The sequence below is a fragment of the Mixophyes fleayi genome, chromosome 8 (assembly GCF_038048845.1).
Source record: "Mixophyes fleayi isolate aMixFle1 chromosome 8, aMixFle1.hap1, whole genome shotgun sequence".
Classification (NCBI taxonomy): Eukaryota; Metazoa; Chordata; class Amphibia; order Anura; family Limnodynastidae; genus Mixophyes; species Mixophyes fleayi.
In genome coordinates, this window is record NC_134409.1 from 138,542,628 (window position 1) to 138,567,136 (window position 24,509).

The following is a 24,509-nucleotide window of genomic DNA, read 5'->3' on the forward strand; positions in this document are numbered from 1 at the left end:
CGCCGGTGCGCTGCTCCATTCTTAGCCAGGAAACTCTCACTCCACCAAACTCCCGCCCTTGGCCGGTGCAGACCGATGGTCCTCCACAAACACTGCCAAATTGATCCTCAAACCCATTAGCCGAAATCTAGCTGCAATATAGAGGTTTTGGATGGCTCCTCAGACATTTTACGCTTAGTAAATGAGCCCAGTTGTTATTGAATAAGTCCCAGAAGACACTTCAGCCGTGCAGCATAACTTGCACAATCCTCGGCTTAAACTGCTCAGTGTTGTAACTACATTTACCCCCCTGGTGTATTCTGTGTAACTTTTAAAAGCTGGTGAAATCTAAGATTATTTGTTTGCCATTAATGTTTGACTATACCTAGGGGTGGAGTTATCAAACCTTATAAAAAGAAAATGTGGAGGTGTTGCCCACAGCAACCATTCAGATCCTAGCTATCATATATCTAGTACATTCTGGAATCTGATTGGTTGCTATGGACCACGCCTCCACTTCTCCATTTTAGAAAGTTTGATACATTTACCCCTTTAGTCCTTATAGACTTCTAAATCATTTATACATCTTCTACTGTTTCCAGGTCAATTGATCAGTGATGATAAAATACAAGTACAGACTGATCAGATCATTGTTAGCGGGAAAACGCTTCCAGCTCAAAGGTAATAACAAGTTATATGTTTTTTTAAGTGAATAATATATAAATATTCATAATATAAACACAGATCTGCTGTCAAGTGTACAACTTGGTGCCAACATTAACACAACTTAGACATAGCTGGTGCTAAGTCTAATATGCAGAGCCATGACTAGCACTAAGTCTAATACACAGAGCCATAACTAGCACTAAGTCTAATACACAGAGCCATATCTAGCACTAAGTCTAATATGCAGAGTCATATCTAGCACAAAGTCTGCAGAGCCATATCTAGCAGTAAGTCTAATACGCAGAGCCATATCTAGCACTAAGTCTAATATGCAGAGTCATATCTAGCACAAAGTCTGCAGAGCCATATCTAGCACTAAGTCTAATACGCAGAGCCATATCTAGCACTAAGTCTAATATGCAGAGCCATAACTAGCACTAAGTCTAATACACAGAGCCATATCTAGCACTAAGTCTAATATGCAGAGCCATATCTAGCACTAAGTCTAATATGCAGAGCCATATCTAGAACTAAGTATAATATGCAGAGCCATATCTAGCACTAAGTCTAATATGCAGAGCCATATCTAGCACTAAGTCTAATATGCAGAGCCATATCTAGCACTAAGTCTAATATGCAGAGCCATATCTAGCACTAAGTCTAATATGCAGAGCCATATCTAGCACTAAGTCTAATATGCAGAGCCATATCTAGCACTAAGTCTAATATGCAGAGCTATATCTAGCACTAAGTCTAATATGCAGAGCCATATCTAGCACTAAGTCTAATATGCAGAGCCATATCTAGCACTAAGTCTAATATGCAGAGCCATATCTAGCACTAAGTCTAATATGCAGAGCCATATCTAGCACTAAGTCTAATATGCAGAGCCATATCTAGCACTAAGTCTAATATGCAGAGCCATATCTAGAACTAAGTCTAATATGCAGAGCCATATCTAGCACTAAGTCTAATATGCAGAGCCATATCTAGCACTAAGTCTAATATGCAGAGCCATATCTAGCACTAAGTCTAATATGCAGAGCCATATCTAGCACTAAGTCTAATATGCAGAGCCATATCTAGCACTAAGTCTAATATGCAGAGCCATATCTAGCACTAAGTCTAATATGCAGAGCCATATCTAGCACTAAGTCTAATATGCAGAGCTATATCTAGCACTAAGTCTAATATGCAGAGCCATATCTAGCACTAAGTCTAATATGCAGAGCTATATCTAGCACTAAGTCTAATATGCAGAGCTATATGTGATGAGTAACTTTTCAAAATATTTAAATGTAAAGTGAGTGTTTAAAATCCTCCATGGACAGTTGCTTATTGCTGTTATTATGACATAAAGAAGGTGGTCTGATCCACAATCGGACAGTGGCTCAGGGAATGATTCATTAGTGAAATTGAGTAACTTTGAACCTTGACAAAACCATGTTGCATTGGAGGGGAAGGTGAATATAAAATGTGAGGACAGATTTATAGTTGGGGTAGGATATGTCCTAGATCAATTTTAAATTTCAGTGTACAAATAAGCTATCAAGTATTTGTGTATTTGTATTTGCTACATGAAAAAAAAACAGCCAGTATTTAACTTATGTGCAAAATAATAAACTAATTTGCACCCCTTGTATTGTAACATGGTTTGTCCAGGAGAAAACTTACTCATTTTTTTAGCCCTACTTTCCTTAATGAATCAGGCCCTTAATCTCTTTTCAGTCATCGACCCCTATCTACCTGTGCACCTGTAATCCTTTGTCTTTACCACTGATCCCATACATTGCCTATAGAGTCCTAGCTTCATCCTGCTTTCAGCTGTCAACCGGACTCTCTGCCGTATTTTGATTTGCGTTCTGTATAGAAGCTTCCTGTAGTCTCTCAGTCCTAATCATATAAATATCCTAATTCCTCTCTCTTTTGCTTCCAGTTCCAGCCTCTGTGACTTCTCGTCATACGGCGTAAGACCAGGACCCTGTGTGACCGTCACAGTGAGAACAGATGATTTGCTGAGTGGAAGTAGTAACATTCTCTCAGATATCTTTGAAGTTCCACATAAGTAGTATTGAAAGTCCCATACGGTTTTTATGCACCTAGATAAGGATATCTGTACAATGTTAAAAAAAGACTCAATTAATATGTAACTGTAAAAACATATTTTGTGTAAACAATGACCTGAAACATGAAATAAATTAAATAAATCCATTACTGATGACTGTTCTGAATATGGATTTGGGGAATGGTCCTTTCACTTTATTAGTTTGCTGTCTGAGGGTCATTTACACCAGTTATGTCTTTCCCTCTGTGTTGTCATTTATTTATTTCTGTGTATCTGTGTTATCAGAGTACTGTGGGGGCGCAATAGATTTCTTTTCCTGATAATAGGAGGACTGGGGCAGTTCAAGGTGTTATTATTATTAATATTATTATCCTTAATTTATAGGGAGCCACATGAGGTCCGCAGCACCGTACAGAGGGCAAACAACAAGACAGTATTATTATTATTATTAATTTTTATTTATAAGGCGCCACAAGGTGTCCGTAGCGCCGTACAGGGACAAACGAATTACAATACAATGGGAGACAGCACAGTACAGTAAACAGTAAGCACAGTAACTCAGTAAGCTCAATGCACAGCTAGAGAGGGCGGGGAAGGGGGAGGGAGGATCCGCAAATGACGGGGCCCAAGAAGGAGGGAGCGGAAGACAGGGAGACCCCCAGAGGTGGGAGGAGGGAGCGAGAGGGGACGGGCGGGGTGGAGGACCCTCGAGGAGGAGGGCTAAGTAGCTGGAGAGCAGAGTTAGAAGTCGTGGAAACAGAAGGAGAGATGGCCCTGCTCAGAGGAGCGTACAATCTAAGTGGTCTACAGTACATGGTATAACAGTACAGTACAGTAAACAGATAACACTACAACTCTCAATGCAGCTACTGGGCTACAAGGGGTATATTCAGCACCTGTGCCCAATAGTGTGGGCACAACTAACAGGTTTAGAGCCACTGAAAGAGGTGTGAAGACAATGGAGGAGAGGGGTCAATGGGCAGAGAGCCCCAGGAGGAGGTGCTCAGTGTAGGGGTGAGCAAATGTTATAGGTAATGAGTAATGAGGGAAGAGGGTTCTGATCACTAAAGCTTACAATCTAAAGGGAAAGGGGCAGATAAACGGTTGACACATGGGGGTGAGCCAATGTAAGGGGATCTGAGGACAAGAGTTGGAGAGACGGAGGATGAGAGGGTGACGTATACTACATGGTGGGATGGGTAAGTAGAGGACTGATAGGCTTTTATAAACAGGTGGGTTTTCAATGACCGATTTACAGGCTAGGGTATAGTCTGATAGAACAAGGGAGATTGCTCCAGTGGTGGGGGGGCAACAAGGGAGAAAGCTTGGTTAAGGGAATGAGATTTGGTTACCAGAGGGGAGGAAAGGCAACAGTCATTGGTCACTGATATAGAACTCTTCCTCATGTCCTCACTCTTCCCCATGTTTACTCCCCATGTGTCCTTACTCATCCCCCATGTCTACTCTGCCCTGTGTCCTCACTCATCCCCCATGTCTACTCCGCCCTGTGTCCTCACTCATCCCCCATGTCTACTCCGCCATGTGTCCTCACTCATCCCCCATGTCTACTCCGCCATGTGTCCTCACTCATCCCCCATGTCTACTCCGCCCTGTGTCCTCACTCATCCCCATGTCTACTCCACCATGTGTCCTCACTCATCCCCCATGTCTACTCCGCCCTGTGTCTTCACTCATCCCCCATGTCTACTCCGCCATGTGTCCTCACTCATCCCCCATGTCTACTTCCCCATGTGTCCTTACTCTTCCCCATGTCTACTTCCCCATGTGTCCTTACTTATCTCCCATGTCTACTTCCCCATGTGTCCTTACTTATCTCCCATGTCTACTTCCCCATGTGTCCTTAATCATCTCCCATGTCTACTTCCCCATGTGTCCTCACTATCACCCATGTCTACTCCGCCATGTGTCCTCATTCATCCCCTATGTCTACTTCCCCATGTGTCCTCACTATCACCCATGTCTACCCCCTCCACATATCCTCACTCTTCCCCCATGTCTACTCCGCCATGTGTCTTCACTCATCCCCCATGTCTACCCCACCCTGTGTCTTCACTATCACCCATGTCTACCCCCTCCACATGTTGTCACTCATCCGTCATGTCTGCCCCCCCATGTGTTCTCATTTTTTTCTCCCAGAGTTTTCATATCTCCTGAGGCGTGAGTTAATGTCACACCCCCTGTGACATTTGAGGAGCATAATACTTTAAGGGCATTTTGAGTCTGTGGGGGACCTGAAAGTTTGAAAGATTGACATGGGGTCCGGAGGGAGCCTTTTTCTTATCTCTAGTGATTCCACTGTCGCATCTAAATGGTACGTGCTGGAGAGTAAAGCTGGACAATGTAAATAAGTGACTGAAAATAAACTACCTCATTTATGAGATGTCCTGGAGCCCATTTATTTCATCACTGGTAAGTGTACAACGCTACACCTGCTGCATCTACTTCACTATTACTAAATCTTGTTTAACAACACGGGATGATGAGATGGGAGAGATTGAGCCACAGCGAGGGTTATTGACCTATGGGTATACAGAAAGGTAGGAGCTAAGGAAAACTATCACCACCCCCCAGGCAAACAAGGCTTGTAGAATGTTTACAGAAGCAAAAAATACTTCAACTCAGTCAACTCCTGTAAGTCAATGTGTAGGCAAAACTAAGTGGGCGCACAACTACTCCAAGGTGGTGAATAACCAAAGTGAGTAACCATGACGGCCAAAACTGAGCACCTTCACCTTCACCAGAAGAGGAAGGAGGTTCAGATAAGATAAATGGATGAAAAGAAAGTCATGGTTGCCGACTGCTGTCTCTCTTTATTCCAACCGTACCACTGCACAGATATGCCAGTCACCAACAGCTACTTCTAGAGACTTATAACGCTGCTGTCTTACTGTAGCCTCCTGAACTTTCCACACCAACAGTTACAATTGTCTCACTGCCTCCTTATGTATCAAGTGTCCCCCACACACCTTAGATTATAAGGTCATCTTTACATTCAGTCTCATGTCATTGTATATAGTTTATATCATGGTCCTCTCAATGTACAGTGCTACGTAATATGTTGATGTTTTATAAATAAATAATAATAATAATTAGTGGACGGGGCTTTGTCAATGAGTAAGTAAAGCGATCATCTAAACATTAAGAGAGTGGTGATGTGAAGCTCCCATCAAACAGATGCCGTAAGATTGGGCTAACAAATATGTCTCTATACGAAACAGACTTCATGCATCCAACATGTTTAATTCTTGAATGGAAAATTGTTTAGCGCTGCTCTAAGCCTGAACTTTGAGCAAAGTGATAGGAGTGTTTCTTTATACTTTCCTCATCATACCAATGGCTAATGCTAATTGCCACTACCACTGTGGTGACCAAACAGTTAGCTGTCATGAACAGACGGTCCAGCTCCTTTCTCTATGTATAAGTAGGCATTTCTCCTACCTGTATGACAATAGGATATATCTAGATGGGACATTCACTTTATATTGGGGAAGGGTTATTGCAAGGAGCGTTTGTCATGAGGCGAGGTGAGGACCTCAGGTGGCACCTTTTTGAGGAGATAAAGTTTTCAACAGATTATGTATAGTGATGGCTATGTCATAATAATGTTATTTTGGGATACCGCTGTCACTATGCTTCCTGTTACTGTCCAGTATCACTGACATCATTAGTGGATGGTTGTCAAATAAAGAATTCCCAACGTTGACACACACGTCTCTTATGTGATAATTCTGGGGCCGACGAACACATCTGGCATTTGAGTTATATAAAATCGCCCAAGTATTTGTTGTTTCAGATTTATTGTCTGATTTTCATCTGTTCATTATCGTTCATGTGCTGCATATGAAATAATATAGATCAGTGCATAATAAAACAAATTCTGCATCGGTTGTTATGTAACCTACAGTCTTCTGAATTCTCACAATCCAGCATAGCAAATCAGATAACTGCAGTTTATTCCAATTTTCTTATGTAATTTCCTTCTCAACTGGATCATCTCCTGTTCCACACTATAGAAGGAGACCATGGGATTGCTCAAAATTCTTTTGTGCTCAAGTTGCAGAAAACTTGTATCAGCTCTTCTATACTCTGTATTCACTAGTGAGAATCAGTAACACTCAAATGAAATCAGAAATTCCCCGGCACCGTGATGGTGTTTACTTTAAGGGGTTAGAGTCCAGTGACCGGGCTCTGGTCAGGCAAATAATAGGACGTGACTAACAACAGGGTCAGGAGCAGAGAAGCTAAGACCTCAAAGAGGAAAGCCATAGTTGTATTAGTGCGTAGGAGTCTTTACATAGGGATGGGGTCAAGCCTTAGTCATAGTAGTATGTAGGAGACTGTACACAGGGATGGAGACAGGACATAGTCATAGTAGTATGTAGGAGACTGTACATGGGAATGGAGACAAGATATAGTCATAGTAGTATGTAGAATTACTTATCATATAACGACTGTTAAAACAAGATTCTCATAATAAATTGTGTGAGAAACGTATATTTTTTATTACGTAGCCGTCCGCTCCATTCATTAGTTATTAGTAAATGAATAATTAGAAATAAGGAATGGATCAGTTCCATATGTTGAATTTTAATAAATAAAATTGTTGTGTAATCTTAAAGCTTAAAAGATTTTAAAATGGGCAGGATCCCTCTCCTGGGTTTGATTCAAAGCTGCTGTCAATCATGTATAGTATGGGCCTGAGTCATTAAGGAAAGTATAGGAAAAAAATGGAGTAACTTTGCAACTGGGCAAAATCATGTTGTTTTGGAGGGAGAAATAAATTTAAATTGTGGGGCAGATTTATATTTGGGGTAGGGCATGTCCTACTTTAAAATTCAGTGTAAAAATAAATCTATCCGGTATTGTATCCGGCCCTTCCTCTCACAAGATGCCACCAAAACCATCATACATGCTCTCATCATCTCCCGCCTCGACTACTGCAACCTTCTCCTTACTGGCCTCCCCCTCTCCCACCTCGCCCCCCTTCGCTCTGTTCTTAATGCGGCCGCCCGACTCATCTTTCTCTCACGCCGCTCCTCCTCCGCCTCCCCTCTCTACCGTGCCTTACACTGGCTCCCCTTCCCCTACAGGATCCTTTTCAAGCTCCTCACCACCACTTACAAAGCCCTCTCCCAGTCTACTGCCCCCTATATCTCCAACCTCCTCACCATTCACACCCCTGCCCGCTCCCTGCGCTCGGCCAACGACCGTCGCCTCTCCTCTACTCTGATCACATCTTCCCACTCCAGAATCCAAGACTTCTCCCGAGCTGCTCCCCTCCACTGGAACGACCTCCCTCGCTCCATCCGTCTCTCACCCAGTCTGTGCTCCTTCAAACGGGCACTCAAAACTCACCTGTTCCTCAAAGCCTACCAACCATCCACTTAACCCTTACCTCGTTGCACCTTCGCAAACATCCTTCTCTTGTTCTCCCCTCTCTCCACCAGCCCCACCCTTCTCTCCCTTACTTTAATGGCTCCCTCCTGTACCTGTTTGTCCACCCTCCCTTAGGATGTGAGCTCGTATGAGCAGGGCCCCTCTCCCCTCCTGTCTCCATACCTGTTCTTCTACTCCATCTTCACTCATATGTCTGCCCGGAGTTCTGAAGTATTGGTACTTTGTGTTTATTGCTGTGTACTATGTCACCCTGTATGGTCTCCTGTTTGTATTATGTACGGCGCTGCGGAAACCTTGTGGCGCCTAACAAATAAATGATAATAATAATAATAATAATATTTGTGCGCTACATGAAAAAACAGACAGTATTTAACTTATGTGCAAAATAATAAACTAATTTGCACCCCTTGCATTGTAACATGGTTTGTCCCAGAGAACATTTACTTCTTTTTTTGCCTTACTTTCCTTAATGACTCAGGCCCTATATACCTGATAGTGATATTGTAACTATGCAGTGTAACATTGTTTACAATGATCAGTTGAAGACAGTTAACTATTCACAAAAAAAACAATAGACTTGTTTTACTTTGATTCGAACACTTATTTGTGCAAGTTTTGCAATCTTTTATACTATTCCTTTTCTTTTCTTTTTACCAGGGCAAAAATAATGATGTCATTCTAAAAAGTGTTACATTTTAAGCTTGTTATTGCAATACACAGTGTAGATGAACCCTGTGCGTAGCCAAGGTTTGAAGTACTGTTTACAAATATTGTTTTGGCATTTGAAAATTCCTCCCAATACAGTTTGAGTAAAGTAGATTTAGAGGACACATGACACATAAGCTTCAGAAGCTCTTCTAGAAAAAACAAAAAAAAAAAAAAGTGTTTGGTAGAAAAGTTACTGATTAAACAGTAAAGTAAACATTTTAACTGCATTTTGAATTGCCATGGAATAAATATCACTGGTACAGATAAAGAAATTTTATATTGAGAAATGGAGAACATTCGCAAGTGGTGTTTCTTTACAGTAGTGCTTATTTCTGTCACTATCCCTACAAGCTATGGAAATAAGGTATCGTAAGACATATTCTTTTGTTATTATACTTTATTTAGAAAAAATAAGTAGTTTTGAATGATTATTATTGGTTTACAACAACAAAAGACAGAGAAAAAAAATCAAAGGTTTTATAATTTATCTCAGCGATCATAAATAAATGTAAGAAAAATATATGTGTCGTTTATAGAAACATAATAAACTGAATTGTGAATGTAAACCTAGGAGACCACTTGCAGATGCATTATACATATATCTGAGTCTTCAGTACAGGGCTGCATGTGACAGCGGTAGTGACATGATGTGAGGAGGGGAATGGAGGCAGCAAGAAGCCACAGACTGAGAGTTATATAGTACATGGAGCAGGGTCTCCCAGCAGCACAGAGTATATCAGGAGATGATTGATGTGTTAGTGAGGACAGGGCTGCATGTGACAGGGGCAGTGACATGATGGGAGGAGGGGAATGGAGGCAGCAGGAAGCCACAGACTGAGAGTTATATAGTGGAAGGAGCAGGGTCCTCAAGCAGCACAGAGTATATCAGGAGATGAGTGATGTTGTTATTTTACTGTAGTGCATACATTATTCCATATAATACAAGATTCAGTTATGAGCAAAGGAAATTCTTGGAATGTTTTTGCTGACAGTTACATATTTTATCAGGAATCAATTTCAAAAGGAGTTAAGTATACACATAAAATCACTTCTCACCAAATATGAGAATTAATTTTACATGATTACTCTCCAATTATAAGTGATGCCGTCGCTATTTTTCAAATTTAATTATTTATTTTAAAGGAAATTGTACATATATTATCTTGTGCATTGTAGCTTTCTCAATCTAACCTTAGTTTATATTGTGAGTTAGCTGTAATGTCCTCAGTGTGAATATAACCTAACTGACATTTCTGTATCTGGTTATGTCCCAGACAAAATATTCTTCTTTGTGGGTATAATATTTTCCTTGTACTGCTTATTGAATAGCTGCCAACTTCCGGATTGGAATTTTGGAGCAATTTAGGCCACACCCTTATCCGTTAAACCATGGTCTATCTGCCTGAGAACGCACTGATTAGCCCAAATCAATAGCATTTGGGGATTGAGGGGTGATTCGTCCAGTAAATGAACAGTTAAGGGAATTCTCTTGTTTAAGAGGATGATGTATGTACATTCTTTACAAATGTGTCACCATCATTTCTATGTCTACTTTTAAAATAATTTTTTGGTTCAAAGATTGAAGTAATAGAATTGTACAACCAAAAAAACAGGAGAGGTACAGAAATGACCAGTGATTGAACACACAAGTCCAGTAAATAAACAATGTGACTAATTAATAAAACAAAGGCAACCAATCAACTGACATAGATGCAACTGAATTTTAATGCATTAAAATTGAAAATGTTCATTCATTAGTAATGTTCGTTCACTGGACGATTCACCCTAACACAGTAAGCCACACCCCTTTTAGTTGTCAGAAATTAGGATTGTTCCATGAAAATCGGGACTGCTGGCAGCTTATTGATCTATGTATACAGAGGGACTCTTGATGCTGTCAGTGCTGCTCCTTGTACTTGGATCACAGCACTAATGGAGTTGTAAAGGACTAAATATCCCTATGAATTAGGCAGAGTGGACTTACAGAGAAAGTGGCGCTATGTTATTTTACTAGTAAATTACTCGGGAAGTAAGAGGTGAAAAGGGCTGAGTCTAATGAAAGGTTTCCGTGATGAAACACTGTAACCAGCCTGTCCCTCGTTACCCGCAAAATGTGTATTATAGCATGTACTTTTTATTGCCCATCTATTGCTCCCCAGCTCAACAGAGTAGACCTGCAGTGTCTAATTACATGTGGATAAGGGGACATTGTAGCTCATTGTAAATGTGAATATTGTATCTTGTTGATATTGCATGGAAGCTCTTAGTCATTGTATTTAAAGTGAAGCCAGATGGGTTATGAGTAGGGATCAGGTTGCAAGATACTGGTGAGGGGGGAGGCTAATTAGTATCCATTGTCCTCACAAGACTAGTCCAGACATTTGGTCTACAATCCAGCAGGGGAGTTTCTGTGGAAGTACAGCTCATCTCCACACCCCTCTCCAACCCCCTAGTTCAGCACCCACCAGTGGTTAAGAAGGAGAGAACCAGGGGTTTGCCTGGGGAGGGGAAAACACTGTGGAAATTAGATCCTAGGTTTAAGGAGCCATTTCAGGAGGGGGGGGGGGAGTGATATTCATTCAGGGAATTGATTCATGAAAGGTGCAGTGTAGCTGGTTTTGAGTTTTCGTTCTCTACCAGTGGGCTATAGCTGCAGCTAAGAGAAGAACTCCATGGGTCTTTAAGTCAGGACATCCTGGTGACTGTAGTTCCTTAGGCTAGTGGGGTAAGGTACAGATGATGTGGTAAACCTGCCTGGCATTTATTTACTGTGTGTATATAATAATCTAGTTATTGTTTTCATTACAATAAATGTATTGTTTTACTTTCTAACTGCATTTGCCTGAGTGACTATAAAAACTCTAGAAGGTATGAGGTAGACTTCCCTGGCATAGTAAGGCACCCGTGGGTGGCCAGCCAGCGTGAATTGGGTAGAATTGGGCCAGAAAACCCGGTATCTTCACAGTTTCAATGAGCGCACCTGTCGATCAGCCTAAACTGCACGCTGTCCAGCCAAAATTTCCACATTGCTGCAAGCCGTTACCTTCATGCAAACTCAACTTTTGCGCTGCATTTGGCACTGTAAATGAATCTCACTTTCTTGCTTCTACTGCAGTACAGGAACATATCATAGCAGCATGAAATTTAACGCATTTCTCCACTCCGCCCCCTTTAGAAAATGGACATCTCCAGCATGCATATCGAGAGCCAAGTAACATCCCGTTTTGCTCGAACCTTTATCACCGCCGTGGTAAAAAACCTTCTAAACTCTTCCGAAGAGGCAATTTTCCATGTGGAACTTCCAAAAACAGCCTTTATCACCGACTTTAGCATGTGGGTTATAATTATTGCACAAATGATGCAATAAATATTGTTTTTTGTTTGCATTAAAAAAAATAATCTATTTCTTAACTTTGGAATGTTTGCACAATGGTTTAGTTTGCTAATATTTTTTTATAACTTTATTATTTATTTGCTGTTATTATTTGTAACTTCCTTTTGTGTTCTTTGATCTTAAGTCAATACGTTGTTAACACTGGCACAGTATAACCACTGCACTTCCACTAGTTTCAAATTTGTAACAATTATCTTGTGTCATATTTTTGTCCTTGGGCTTCATTTAGATCTAAGAGCAATTGCATTTAAAAAGTACTATTGTGCTCCTGGACAAACCATGATGTAATGCAAGGGGAGCAATGCAATTATATTTTTTGCATGCTGGACAATACTGTCTGCTTTTGCATGTAGGACACAATTTAAAGTGGAGCTAGGAGGTGACCCCTCTCAAATTTAAATCTGTCCTCACATTTGGCTTTGCAAAGATACAAAATTGCTCCTTCTAGCTGGGATTTCCCTAACGCTAAATGAGGCCAATTTTTTTCAGCATTTTTATCATGTAGCGCTGTTTTCTTTTAATATTTACATTTTTTACTTGTACGTATTGCGCTGCTTCGGATGTCTTATTATTTCTGTAAAAGGGTGAGACCAGGGGTATGTGGTTCTAATAGTCTGAGTGACCATTGAATAGCGTTATTTATAACTATTACCATCAACCAACTCCTCATAAAGGTAGTTCTTATTTAACCTAAGAAATATCATTCTTATTTTTCTTTCAAATCCACAGGACCAAATTATATATAATAACTTATGCTTATCTTCAAGAAAAACTGCACACAAGATGTAGCTTCATATACATTTTTTTGTATTCTTAATTAACATTCTAATGTAAAACATATATATATATATATATATATATATATATATATATATATATATATATATATATATATATTATAAAACAGTAGACAACAGATTTAGTTTGCTCTATCAAACTCAACAGATTTAGTTTGCTCTATTAACATAGGTGGTATAGCATAGATGTTCATACAATACATCACATTTATTGCCTGTTTTATAAATATGCAAATCATTGTGTGTGTGTTTTGACCAGCAATTGTGTATCACAGCCATATTGCAAGCATGGTAACTTCTAGATCAACCTCCATTTTCTCTATCACCTTTCTGCCATATTAACTACTACAATTTCTCTAGCAATAATCCTGCACTATTTCAAAATTTCCCATTACAGACTACCTTCAGTCATTCTACACATCACAGGGACTCTCGGACTCACATGTTAAGCCAAAGACAAACCAAGTCTACCATTTATCACACATATAATCCTATTTTACTGTCTCTCATAATTGGAATGTAGTTGTACACAGTCCCACAACTGCATAGTACTGCAGGAGCTAACATATTGTCAGCCATCTTCCCACTACATCCGGTGCCCCACTGCTCAAACACTGCCAATGTATACAATTTCTATTTGTGAAATACAATCAATCTACAACACAGTCCCATATTAATCTTCAATGTCCATCAAATTCCAACATAATATTGTCTTACAAAACTTATCAAGCCAGAAGTTACACATTATAACTATTTCATTCAAATACACTACTGTATTAATGCAAACTTCCTAATCTCAGCCATATTCTACCATCTGCAAACCGAACACAAATTATACATATCCAAGTTCAATCACCTTCCATTCAATCCTTTCAAACTCCATTATATTCCATTTTTCATACTAGTCAGCCTCTATATAAGTTGCCTTCCAGGCCACATCACATACACAGACCTCCATGCCATTCAACTTACAGGTTCCCTCATGTTCAGCTAGGACCTGTGTCTGCATGTCTTATTTGGGTGAAAGCAGGGAAGCAAGAGAGTTTCACTTCCTCTTGTTACATAATATCAGCTCCTTTCTTCGGAGTGGTGTTAACATTCCAGAGGAAGTTGTCACAACATTCCATATGCTAAACTGAGCAGCTACTCAGTCCCATACCAAGAGATGAGGGATTAGAGTTATGTGCAAAGTCACTTCTCTGATTCAAGCATGGCAGAATCTGATACATTATATTACAAAATGGAACATCCTTATCAATATCTTTGTGAGTATTTTGATTTGTGCGATAAACCATCTTTTCACAATGTACCCGATTAAACTGCTAACGAGGAGAAACAACCGGCTTACATTCATTAGTTGGAGCAAAAGTATAGTATAAGATGACTACTGATATATGGTACTTCCTGAGCTCCTGTACAAAAAAGATTTATAATAATTATAATTGGTACCCTAGATACAATTTTTATAAAGTTATTTATAGGTGATTATTATACTATTATTTGAAGCACGATGGCTTAGTGTTTAGCATTTCTGCCTCACAGCATTGGAGTCAGCAGTTTGATTATGTGCAAAATAATAAACTAATTTGCACCACTTGCATTGTAACATGGTTTGTCCCGGTGAACATTTACTCCTTTTTTTTTGCCTTACTTTCATTAATGAATCAGGCCCTTTGAGTGCAGCCATTTGAGAACACTTCTTTCACTTTCTTTTCTCGTGGAAAAGAATTGCCCAGGTGAGAGCAAAGATGCTATAGACCCTCTGTCTTTGCTCTCATGATACACCAGGAGGAAATGATCAATGGTCAGAAAATAGGCATGGGAGTGGCGTTGGTTCAGACAGTAAATGATCCTGTAGCGGCCTTGTCTCTCTTGTTATTATACTTTTACCTACTATGAAAATTTCCCTGCTTATCCAGTCTTTAGCTCTTACTTATATTAGTCAGTGACATTATTAACATCAAGATTTTGTTAAAGTTACTTTTAAGATGTTAAAATATATTCTGTTTTTTAAGGACTGTGGACAATGTAACAACTGTGGGTTCAGTGAAACGTAAGGAGGAAGCAAAGACACAGTATCAAAAAGCCGTTTCCAAAGGGCAAAGTGCTGGTCTGGTTCAGTAAGTATCATCCCTAATATGTGATTTTTGTATGATTTTGAATGCTACTGTCTCTGTTTCTTTTATACCATAGACTCCTTTTACTCTTAGCAATATTACTCTCACATATGATTTTTTAAAGTATATATGGTTAACTGCTGATATTAAAACACATACAACCAAAAAACTTTTGTTGTTAGGTTTCTAAATATATAAATCTTATGAGTGAAATTATAAGTGAGTTTATAATCATGCCCACTTTTTGAACCTTATCACTTCAGTGAAAGTGCTGCTGACAATAAAAAAACATACAAACAAAAAACTTCTGTTTTTAGGTATCTAAATATATAAATCTTATGAGTGAAATTAGAAATGATTTTATCATCACTCCCACTTTTTGAACCTTATCACTTCAGTGAAAGTACTGCTGACATTAAAAAAACATACAAACAAAAAACTTCTGTTGTTAGGTTTCTAAATCTATAAATCTTATGAGTGAAATAATAAGTGAGTTTATAATCACGCCCACTTTTTGAACCTTATCACTTTAGTGAAAGTGCTGCTGACAATAAAAAAAAAACATACAAACAAAAAACTTCTGTTGTTAGGTTTCTAAATATATAAATCTTATGAGTGAAATAATAAATGATTTTATAATCACGCCCACTTTTTGAACCTCATCACTTCAGTGAAATCACTTTCCCTGTCAAGGTCCATGAATTTGGAATGTCCTGCCGAAATAAAAGAAAATAGTAGGCAAAGCTGCAGGAACAGGGGAACCAAATCTCTTCATTAATATATTTAACGGGCACCAATCATGTGGGTTGAAAATTTACACATTCGTAGGTCAGCTCAGACAACATCTACATGATAATGAAATTTTAAAAAATGTTCCCTAATAATTCTAAATACCTGTAATACTTTCCAGGTCTCTTCTGCCTGATGCCTATATTTGTTTAGACAGGAACATGTACATTAGTAACTGATGGGCCATACAGTCAGCAATGTCCTCATTGCCATCAGCACATAGAAAGTATGAATTATTTCATGTAATCTTCCATAACCAACTGGAATCCTGCATTGTAAAATTTCAGTGTACACATGCATTCCTTTTCACTGTTTAATAAAGAGAACAAAACAGCTAAACACATTTTTTAGAAAGCAAAATTCTCATTAGAAATTATACAGAGTTATTATAAACTGGAAACATAACATTTCTGTGATTACACACATGGAGCCTACAAGGTAGCTCAGTAGCAGCCTGTTAGCAGATTATGCTGATGAGCTGAGCTTTAATATTGCTCTCTTCTTACAAAACCAAAAGACACGCTTATCCTTACTACTGCAAATATGTATATATCCAGCAAAATGAAAGAATGAGGTATTAGTTCATATTTTGATCAAAACATTTAAGCTTGCAACCCAACGTAAAGGTAAGGATGCAGCACACTCAATTATTACATTGTATCCATAGAGTGCATTCATAGTACCATGCAGATGAGCTGCGAAGAGTTTGATCGAGGGCTGGCTTATTTATTTTCTGTTGTATTATTTGAATGAGTGATCATTGCAAGTTCACAAGCACAGGTGAAATAAGGACAATGTTTACTCATACTGAATGTTTGGAGTGCTGAAGAGTGTCTTATATATGTGACAATATAGAATTTGATTTAGAAAAGATTCTCTGCAAAAATGTTCTGATGTTTAAAATAGAGTCAGAGATGGAGCCAGTCCGGGAGGGAATTATATTAACCTAGATGGGCAATCAGTAGATTGTGAATTAGAGCCTTATAGTAGAAATGAAAACAATTGGAACCAATAGAAAATAGATTTTTCCCTTTCTGTATTTATAGTAAATATATTTAGTACGTGGAAATAATAATGGTTTTGGAATCTACATATAGATCTACTGGAAGGAAAATGGAAAACTTCCAAGTCTCTGTGAACGTGGGGGCTCTGTCTACAGTTATATTTAAACTGACCTACGAAGAATTACTGAAGCGTCAGCTGGGAAACTATGAATTATACTTGAAAGTTAAACCCAAAGAGCTTGTTGAAAACTTTCAGGTCAGTGTATGATATATTTAAATCACTTGCAAAATATGTCTTAGAGTCAAATGTATTAGCAGGCTTAGTTTGTGTTAGTTAGCTTTCTCAATAGCGACACATAATACATGTGTAACAAAAAATATAGACAACTTAGGAACATTTTTGAGGGGCTCATCTCTACCATCCATTGTAAAAGTCACATCCACCCATCGACTTTTCATCCCAAATCAGTACCCCAATGCATTGCTGTTTGTGTTCATAAACTGACTGTAGCTCGCAGACAGTGTGCTTTTAACTGAAATGTTTTCCAAGGTCAGGGTAGCACTACATATCGGCATGTATTAATAATCCTGGGCAGTCAGTGCTTGTTGGCCAGTGGTATTTAGCATTGGGCCACTAGTGACTAGTCGAGAGACGATCCTTTTTGGGTCACTTACTAAACTACCAAGCTCTATACTGAGCAGGCTGGGTTGTGTTACTTTAAGTTAAATGCTGACTGTTTTTTCATGTAGCTCACAAATATCAACTTTATATTTCAGTGTACAAATAAGCTATCATGTATTTGTGTGCTACATGAAAAAACAGTCAGTATTTAACTTATGTGCAAAACAGAAAACTAATCTGCACCCCTTGCATTGTAACATGGTTTTGTCCAGGAGACTTAAATACGAAGTTTCTTAAGTTAAGATCCTTAATTAATCAGGCCCCTGCTCTGTAATTCACCCCCCCACCTCCCCGGAGAATTCATAAGAGTCCGAGTAATTATTCAACTCTGGGATTGTTTGTTTAAACTAAGCCTAATGCGTCAGTCAAGTTTTGAGTCCTTGAAAGATGAATTAAAGAATAATCTGGAAGGGTGCCGAAATGTTTGTATATGCCACAATCACTGTTTTATTTAATTGTGCAGGTATAGAGTATATTTGAACTATCTATTTAAACCTTTGAACTAAAGGTTTGATATACTTTTGCTACATTGTGTGCGGGCTTTCCAATGACATGGAATTGTTATATATACATGATACATGATTTGGCAGCATTAGTTATAAAAATTTATTCAAGTTAGCACCAATATTCCAAGTCTCTCAATTCTCAACTGTCACAGCTGGGTCCCCTTGCAATTCAATCATTCGGACTGACAAGCCTGCAATGATATTTATGCTGTTTTGCCTTTTTTTTATCCCGAGATAGAGACAGAGGGATAAATGTATCAAGCTGCGAGTTTCCGGCTGGTTTGAAAAGTGGAGATGTACCTATAGCAACAAATCAGATACTAGTTATCATGTAATTAGTGCATTCTACAAAATGATAACTAGACTCTGGTTGGTTGCTATAGGCAACATCTCCAGTTTTCAAACCTGCCAGAAACTCACAGCTTGATACATTTACCCCACAGTCTTTATAATGCAATTCTTACTATAATGTTCAATATAGAGAATATGAAGAGTAAACTTAGAAAAAGCACAATATTTAACATTCAATATTTAGATCTTTCTTAATGCAAAATAATAAAGCAATTAAAAAGAAAAGACATTTGCAGTAAACACCAATATAATATAATAATTAACTATATATAATTACAGATAAATGTGGACATCATTGAGCCGCAAGGAATAAGCTTTCTGAAGGCTGTTGGAACATTTATCTCCAATGAACTAACGGGCATGGTTAAAGTAAATCTGACAGAAAACAAGGTAATTCTATTTTCACCTCTCCCAATTTGTAAGATTAAGCTGTTATAGAACAAGTGTCTATCATGAGACTCTCTGCTTGTCTTGCAGGCTCACATAGAATTTAAACCAACAGTGGACCAACAGCGTAACTGTCCTAATTGTTTGGAGACACTTCTAGATGGAGACCTGATAATAAAATATGATGTTAAAAGGGACAATTCCGCTGGAAAAGTACAGGTAATATGCAGGATGATAATTATATTAAATGTATATAAATGTAATAAGTTTAAATGAATGAAATCAGGGTTTTGTGTCGAATGGTGAATTGGAACTGCCATGGGGTCCACGGGCTCCTAGTTGCGATCATTAGTGAACTGTTTTTGGCTTTGTACGACTATATTCAGCTAGATAGATTAAACCCATTATAATGCTGGCCAATTGTACAGTATTGATAATATATTGTGAAACAAATAATGATGAGTTATAAAGTGACATCAGTAGATCTGACTTTTGAGCAAGAAAACAGTTTGTTAAACTTACAATTTAACACCTAAAAACAAATGATGGATGTAAAATGATGAACTAATCTTGAAATTGAGTTGTGGTTGAACCTGACATCCAAATTTCAGTTGGGGCGTACTAAATTGTTGTATGACTATCAAGACCTTCCAATATAGGGAATTGTGTATAGACCAGCTGCGTACAAACATGGTATATCTGGGGTAAGCCTAAAGAAGAAATAAGAGCAACAATATTTGACATGTTTTGGGATTTGAAGGATTATGGATGCTTATGGTCATCTAAAATAAACTGAACCACGGGAAACTCATTCATAGGGGATAATTCATAAGTAGAATTGGTAAAAATAGTAGAATTGGTATTTTTAAACAAAAAATCATCTAAACAGAATGTGACTAGCAAATATACATTATACAGACTTTTTTCAACTCTCAGAATGTCTTTATAAGGCAAATGGATGCCCCTGGCTAAAATACATTATTTATGCTGATTGACAGTAAGGTTTATCAGCAGTGGGGTGTATCTTGCTAGACAAAAGGAGGCTGAGAAGGTAGTAAACTGTGCAAAGCCTCAAGCTGAAGAGAAGAGAAAATGGCCCATTCAGTAGGTAATGGGGACAAAACTTTTTTTTAGGTGTATAAGTGAAAGGAGAAAAACAAAAGGAGGAATGATAAGACTAAAAACAGAGGGCCTTAGTCATTAAGGAGAGCAAAGCAAAAAAAGGAGTAACTTTGCACCTTGGCAAAACCATGTTGCATTGGAGGGGGACAAACGTATAATTGGGATAGGGCATGTCCTAGATTAACTTTAAATTTCAGTGTAAAAATAAAGCTATCAAGTATTTGTGTGTTACATGACAAAACAGCCAGTATTTTCCTTACATGAAAAATAATAAAGTTATTTGCACCCCTTGCATTGTAACATGGTTTGTCCAGGATCAAAGTTACTCCTTTGTTTGCCTTGTTCTCCTTAATGACTCAGGCCCAGAGAGTGAGCGTCTTGTTGTGGGAGACATGGTAACGGTAGATCATCTTAATAATTATTTTTGCTCAGTATTCACTACAGAAATAAATGGAAAGGGGCAAAGTTAGGGGCAAAGTTAAGTTGCAAGTATATTTATAAAAAGAGGTAGATACAAGAACATTTACAGAGGAGAAGGTCCTAACAGAACTCTCAAAACTGAAAGTGGATAAATCAAAGGGCTTAGACGGGATACATCCAAGGATACTTAGAGAGCTTAAAGGGGGTGCTGATAACAACATTAACAGAATTATTCAATCAGTCACTAGCTACAGGAGTAATTCCAGAGGACTGGAAAAGAGAGAAAGTAGTTCCACTGCACAAAAGTGAAAGCAAGGAAGAGGCAACTACAGACCAGTGAGTCTTACATCAGAAGTAGGGACATTGATGGAAACACTCTTAAAAAAAAGAGTTGTAGAATATCTCAAATCCAGTAACTTACATGATCCCAAACAGAATGGATTTACTGGGGGGAGATCATGTCAAACAAATCTTATTGACTTTTTTGACTGGGTGACTAAAGTAATAGATATTGTATCTGTTCTTACCTCGTGGCGGCTGCCTGTACTGTCATGAGTGGTATGTCTCCCCCTGAAGACTCTCGGACTCCCGCAGTTACCTTTATAGACCCAGCAGAAACACCAACTGTCGTAGATGTTTTCAAAGACGGAGTCAGATGATTTGAGAATGGTAAAAAGTTTATTTAAGTTTATTGAAACTAACATGTACACGCTTCATCTAGCCTGACTAGAGTAGAATGTAACAATAATACATTTGTACATAAGTTTTATAAGCGATAATCTTGGCACACTTACGCAGAGAGGCGTTTAGCTTGGTATTGACATTGATTGGATAACTATTAATTACGTGTGCCTCTACTCAAAGAGTGTGGCTCCATAACCACAATGTGTTAAAATATGAGGCCTGGACACACTAATTCTCTTATCAATGTTTCTAAGTAATCACTAGTACACATACTTGCCAACTCTCCCGGAATGTCCGGGAGACTCCAGCATTTTGGGTGGGTCTTCTGGACTCCCGGGAGAGTGTGGGAATCTCCCGCATGTGCCCGAATTAGGGCCAAAATGCTGCGATTCTCCGGGAATCGCAGCATTTGGCTCCGCCCCTCTGTCAAATGACACGATTTGCGTCATTACGTCACAGGGCGGGGCCAAAATGATGCTATTTCAGAGCCCCGCCCCCCGCACGCCCACCTGCCACCCAGAGGCTCCCGGACACCAACTGGAAAAAGTTGGTACGTATGCTAGTACAAGACAGTATGGCCTTGGGGAAAATGTACAATCCATGAAGCATGCACGTCATAATCATTTCATGCAAAACTTACCGGTAATTTCATTAAAGCTATAGTGATATAGTGACAATAATGGCTGCTAGACTCCATTTTGTAATCCAAACTGAATATTCAAACAACTCTACATCATAGATCAAGGGGGGGACCGTAAATGTAGCTTATCTAGATTTTAGAAAGGTTTTTGACACTGTCCCACATTACAGACTGTTAAATAAACTTGAAAGCTTGGAATTGGATTCTAAGATGTTTGAATGGATAAGATCGATAAAGCAGGACAGAAGCAGAGAGTTTAAGTAAATGGAGTGCATTCACAGGAGGGAAAGGTTACCAGTGGAGTACCCCAGGGATCTGTACTTGGACAAATGCAGGATTATCCTTGCAAAGTACTAAGGATCAAATGGGGTTTGAGGTTACCATAAGTTAATAAATGACCAGACGAGATGGCCCAAGTGGTTCTTATTTGCCGTCAAATTCTATGTTCTACGTTCTACGGGGTGTAAATGTCATGTGATCAACTATTCTTCAGTTATGTGATGCCCTGATTGGCCCGGTGCACCATGCTGTTTCCGAACCTCTGGTTAAATAATCAGATTGAGCCATGTGTTTCCATGCCCTTTAAATTATATTTTACTAATTAAAGAAGGGATAAATGATTTCAGAATTGAAGTGGGAACAAGCTAGTGGCCTAAAATCATAAATTACTCCATGGTCCTTGGAAGACTTGTCCGCCTGTAGCACGGAGTCGTTATCCCTTAGTGTTGTACCGCAATGTTTTTGTTATTTTCTTATATTGAATCTTTACTTATTTACTGGCTACTATCTCCAGGCCAATACTTTGACTACAATATCTTTTCAACTTGTGTTGTTGCTATTTTGTTACATTTCCAATTTTCAGAGCTGATTCCCATAATATATTTCATTTTACAGATCGTCAATGGATATTTTGTGCATTATTTTGCCCCTGCCAGCCTCAAACGGATGCCCAAGAATGTGATGTTTGTCATTGATCGCAGTGGGTCAATGTACGGGAATAAAATTAAACAGGTAATGACGATATGATGGACAATTTGCTAAATATAAATATGATTATGAATATTATGACCAGTATTATCTTTTATTTATAGCCGACCAGCATATTCCATGAAGGGCTATATGTGTTCTGGCTTTCCCAGGTCAGATTCTTGTTTTGACACAGAAATATTAATAAGATACATGTCTGGGACATTTGTTCTCAACCAGAACCTTGGAGAGGGTCCAGAAACCCTATGGGCCTGATTCATTAAGGCATATGTCTGCCGATATTATGCATATCGTGCACAAAATCACTGTGCATGCCCAGAAGTGGGCCATACGCAATTAAACGCAGCAACGTTCAATGCATCTATGTACGCAAAGGACACTTACTACAACCCACAATCTCTGGGAGTGAATGGGGTGGGGGAAGTGGCGTTTGGACGTAGTCATTGTACAGTAAGGGCGCGCCAAACTTGAGGCCGCACAGCTACTTCCGAGTTAAGCTCTGGCCATCACAAAGTTGCTTGTTTTTCTCCTGTATCTCTTGCTCCAGCTACAGGGCTAATCTAAGTCCTGAGTACTAGTGATGACAGTCACATATGCATGCTATAACATGTGCTTGAAATCAGGAACAACTGTGAAAATGTATTTTATGTTGAGTAGACATTAAGATCATCCTAACAAATGTATTTCATGGAAACTGTTTTGCAATTCATGCTTATGTTATTGACAGGTGACATTAATTCAATAGTTATTTTTTTCTTCTGTGTGTTATTTTATGAATGTATATTCCACATAGGCAATGGACGCATCCGGCAGGGTCTTGTGCCGTAGAGTAGAGCAGACCTGCTGTTTATAATGTCACACACAGAAATGTCCACTGTTCAAACTAAAACAAAATGTTAAAGATACTAAAAAAAAGTAGCTATTGAAGCTCGAACACACAACATTTTATAGTTACTTTAAACATGTTTAGAAACCTCTCATGCAAATAAAGGAACTCAAACTGCTAACTGCAAATGCAAGACAAAAATTTCGAACCACAAAATAAAACCAGCTGAAAACACTTATGAGGCCGTCAAACCGGCCAAATCTGATTTAATTTTAAACTTCTTCGATTATTTGAGCACTTTTAATTTTTACATACACATTGTAAGGGGTCATTTACAAGAAAAATAGGGAGGCAGTATTCACCTACATAGGGGTATGTATCAATCCCTCCTTTTGGCTCTTTGTGTTGTGTTCACTAATTGGCTGCTTCTGTTGTGTATAGGAATTTAAGGAATTTGACACCCATAGTGGTACTAAGGGATACATTTTATGGAGCGCTATACTTACGAAATTTGGGGTTGTCATTCTATGGAATGGTAAATAGAGATAGATACTGATACCGTTTGTGACAACCTATCATAGCTTACAGCACATTACTTCTTCAGTTCCATTCCCTTTATCCCCTTGTACCACTTAATCCTGGCCAGAAAGAACTTTTATCATAAATAAATGCATAGACCCTGACACCAGTCCAGCCAATGCCAAAGGTCCAGTGAAAACAGAGTATATAACTCACATATATTGATTGTGTTCTGTTTTACATTTAGACGCATGAAGCCTTCATAAAAATACTTGAGGATGTGCCCACAGAAGACACGTTTGGAATTGTATTATTTGATGATAAAATAGACATTTGGAAGAGGGAGCTTGTGAAAGCCACTCCAAGCAACATAAAAATGGCAAAGACGTTTGTATCGAGCCTCAATGCAAGAGGAGGTAAATCATGGCCACTTTACTACGAAATTACC

The 24,509-nt window shown here is 38.7% G+C and overlaps 2 protein-coding genes across 3 annotated transcripts in view; both read left to right on the plus strand.

The window, feature by feature from the left end:
- LOC142099858 (inter-alpha-trypsin inhibitor heavy chain H3-like) overlaps positions 1–2,856 on the plus strand; it is a 33,269-nt gene extending 30,413 nt beyond the window's left edge. The window contains exons 22-23 of the mRNA XM_075183772.1: positions 582–660; positions 2,582–2,856. Of these exons, the coding sequence (XP_075039873.1) occupies positions 582–660; positions 2,582–2,714 (212 nt within the window). The 3' untranslated portion in view covers positions 2,715–2,856. The remainder of the gene's footprint in view (positions 1–581; positions 661–2,581) is intronic.
- Positions 2,857–9,024: 6,168 nt separating this feature from the next.
- LOC142099859 (inter-alpha-trypsin inhibitor heavy chain H3-like) overlaps positions 9,025–24,509 on the plus strand; it is a 52,040-nt gene continuing 36,555 nt past the window's right edge. Inside the window, exons 1-8 of one of the 2 annotated variants that reach the window (XM_075183775.1) lie at positions 9,025–9,200; positions 12,012–12,169; positions 15,043–15,147; positions 17,031–17,193; positions 18,756–18,866; positions 18,954–19,082; positions 22,624–22,740; positions 24,309–24,477. In XM_075183775.1, the coding sequence (XP_075039876.1) occupies positions 9,123–9,200; positions 12,012–12,169; positions 15,043–15,147; positions 17,031–17,193; positions 18,756–18,866; positions 18,954–19,082; positions 22,624–22,740; positions 24,309–24,477 (1,030 nt within the window). In that variant the 5' untranslated portion in view covers positions 9,025–9,122. The remainder of the gene's footprint in view (positions 9,201–12,011; positions 12,170–15,042; positions 15,148–17,030; positions 17,194–18,755; positions 18,867–18,953; positions 19,083–22,623; positions 22,741–24,308; positions 24,478–24,509) is intronic. The other variant, XM_075183773.1, reaches the window with a different exon arrangement.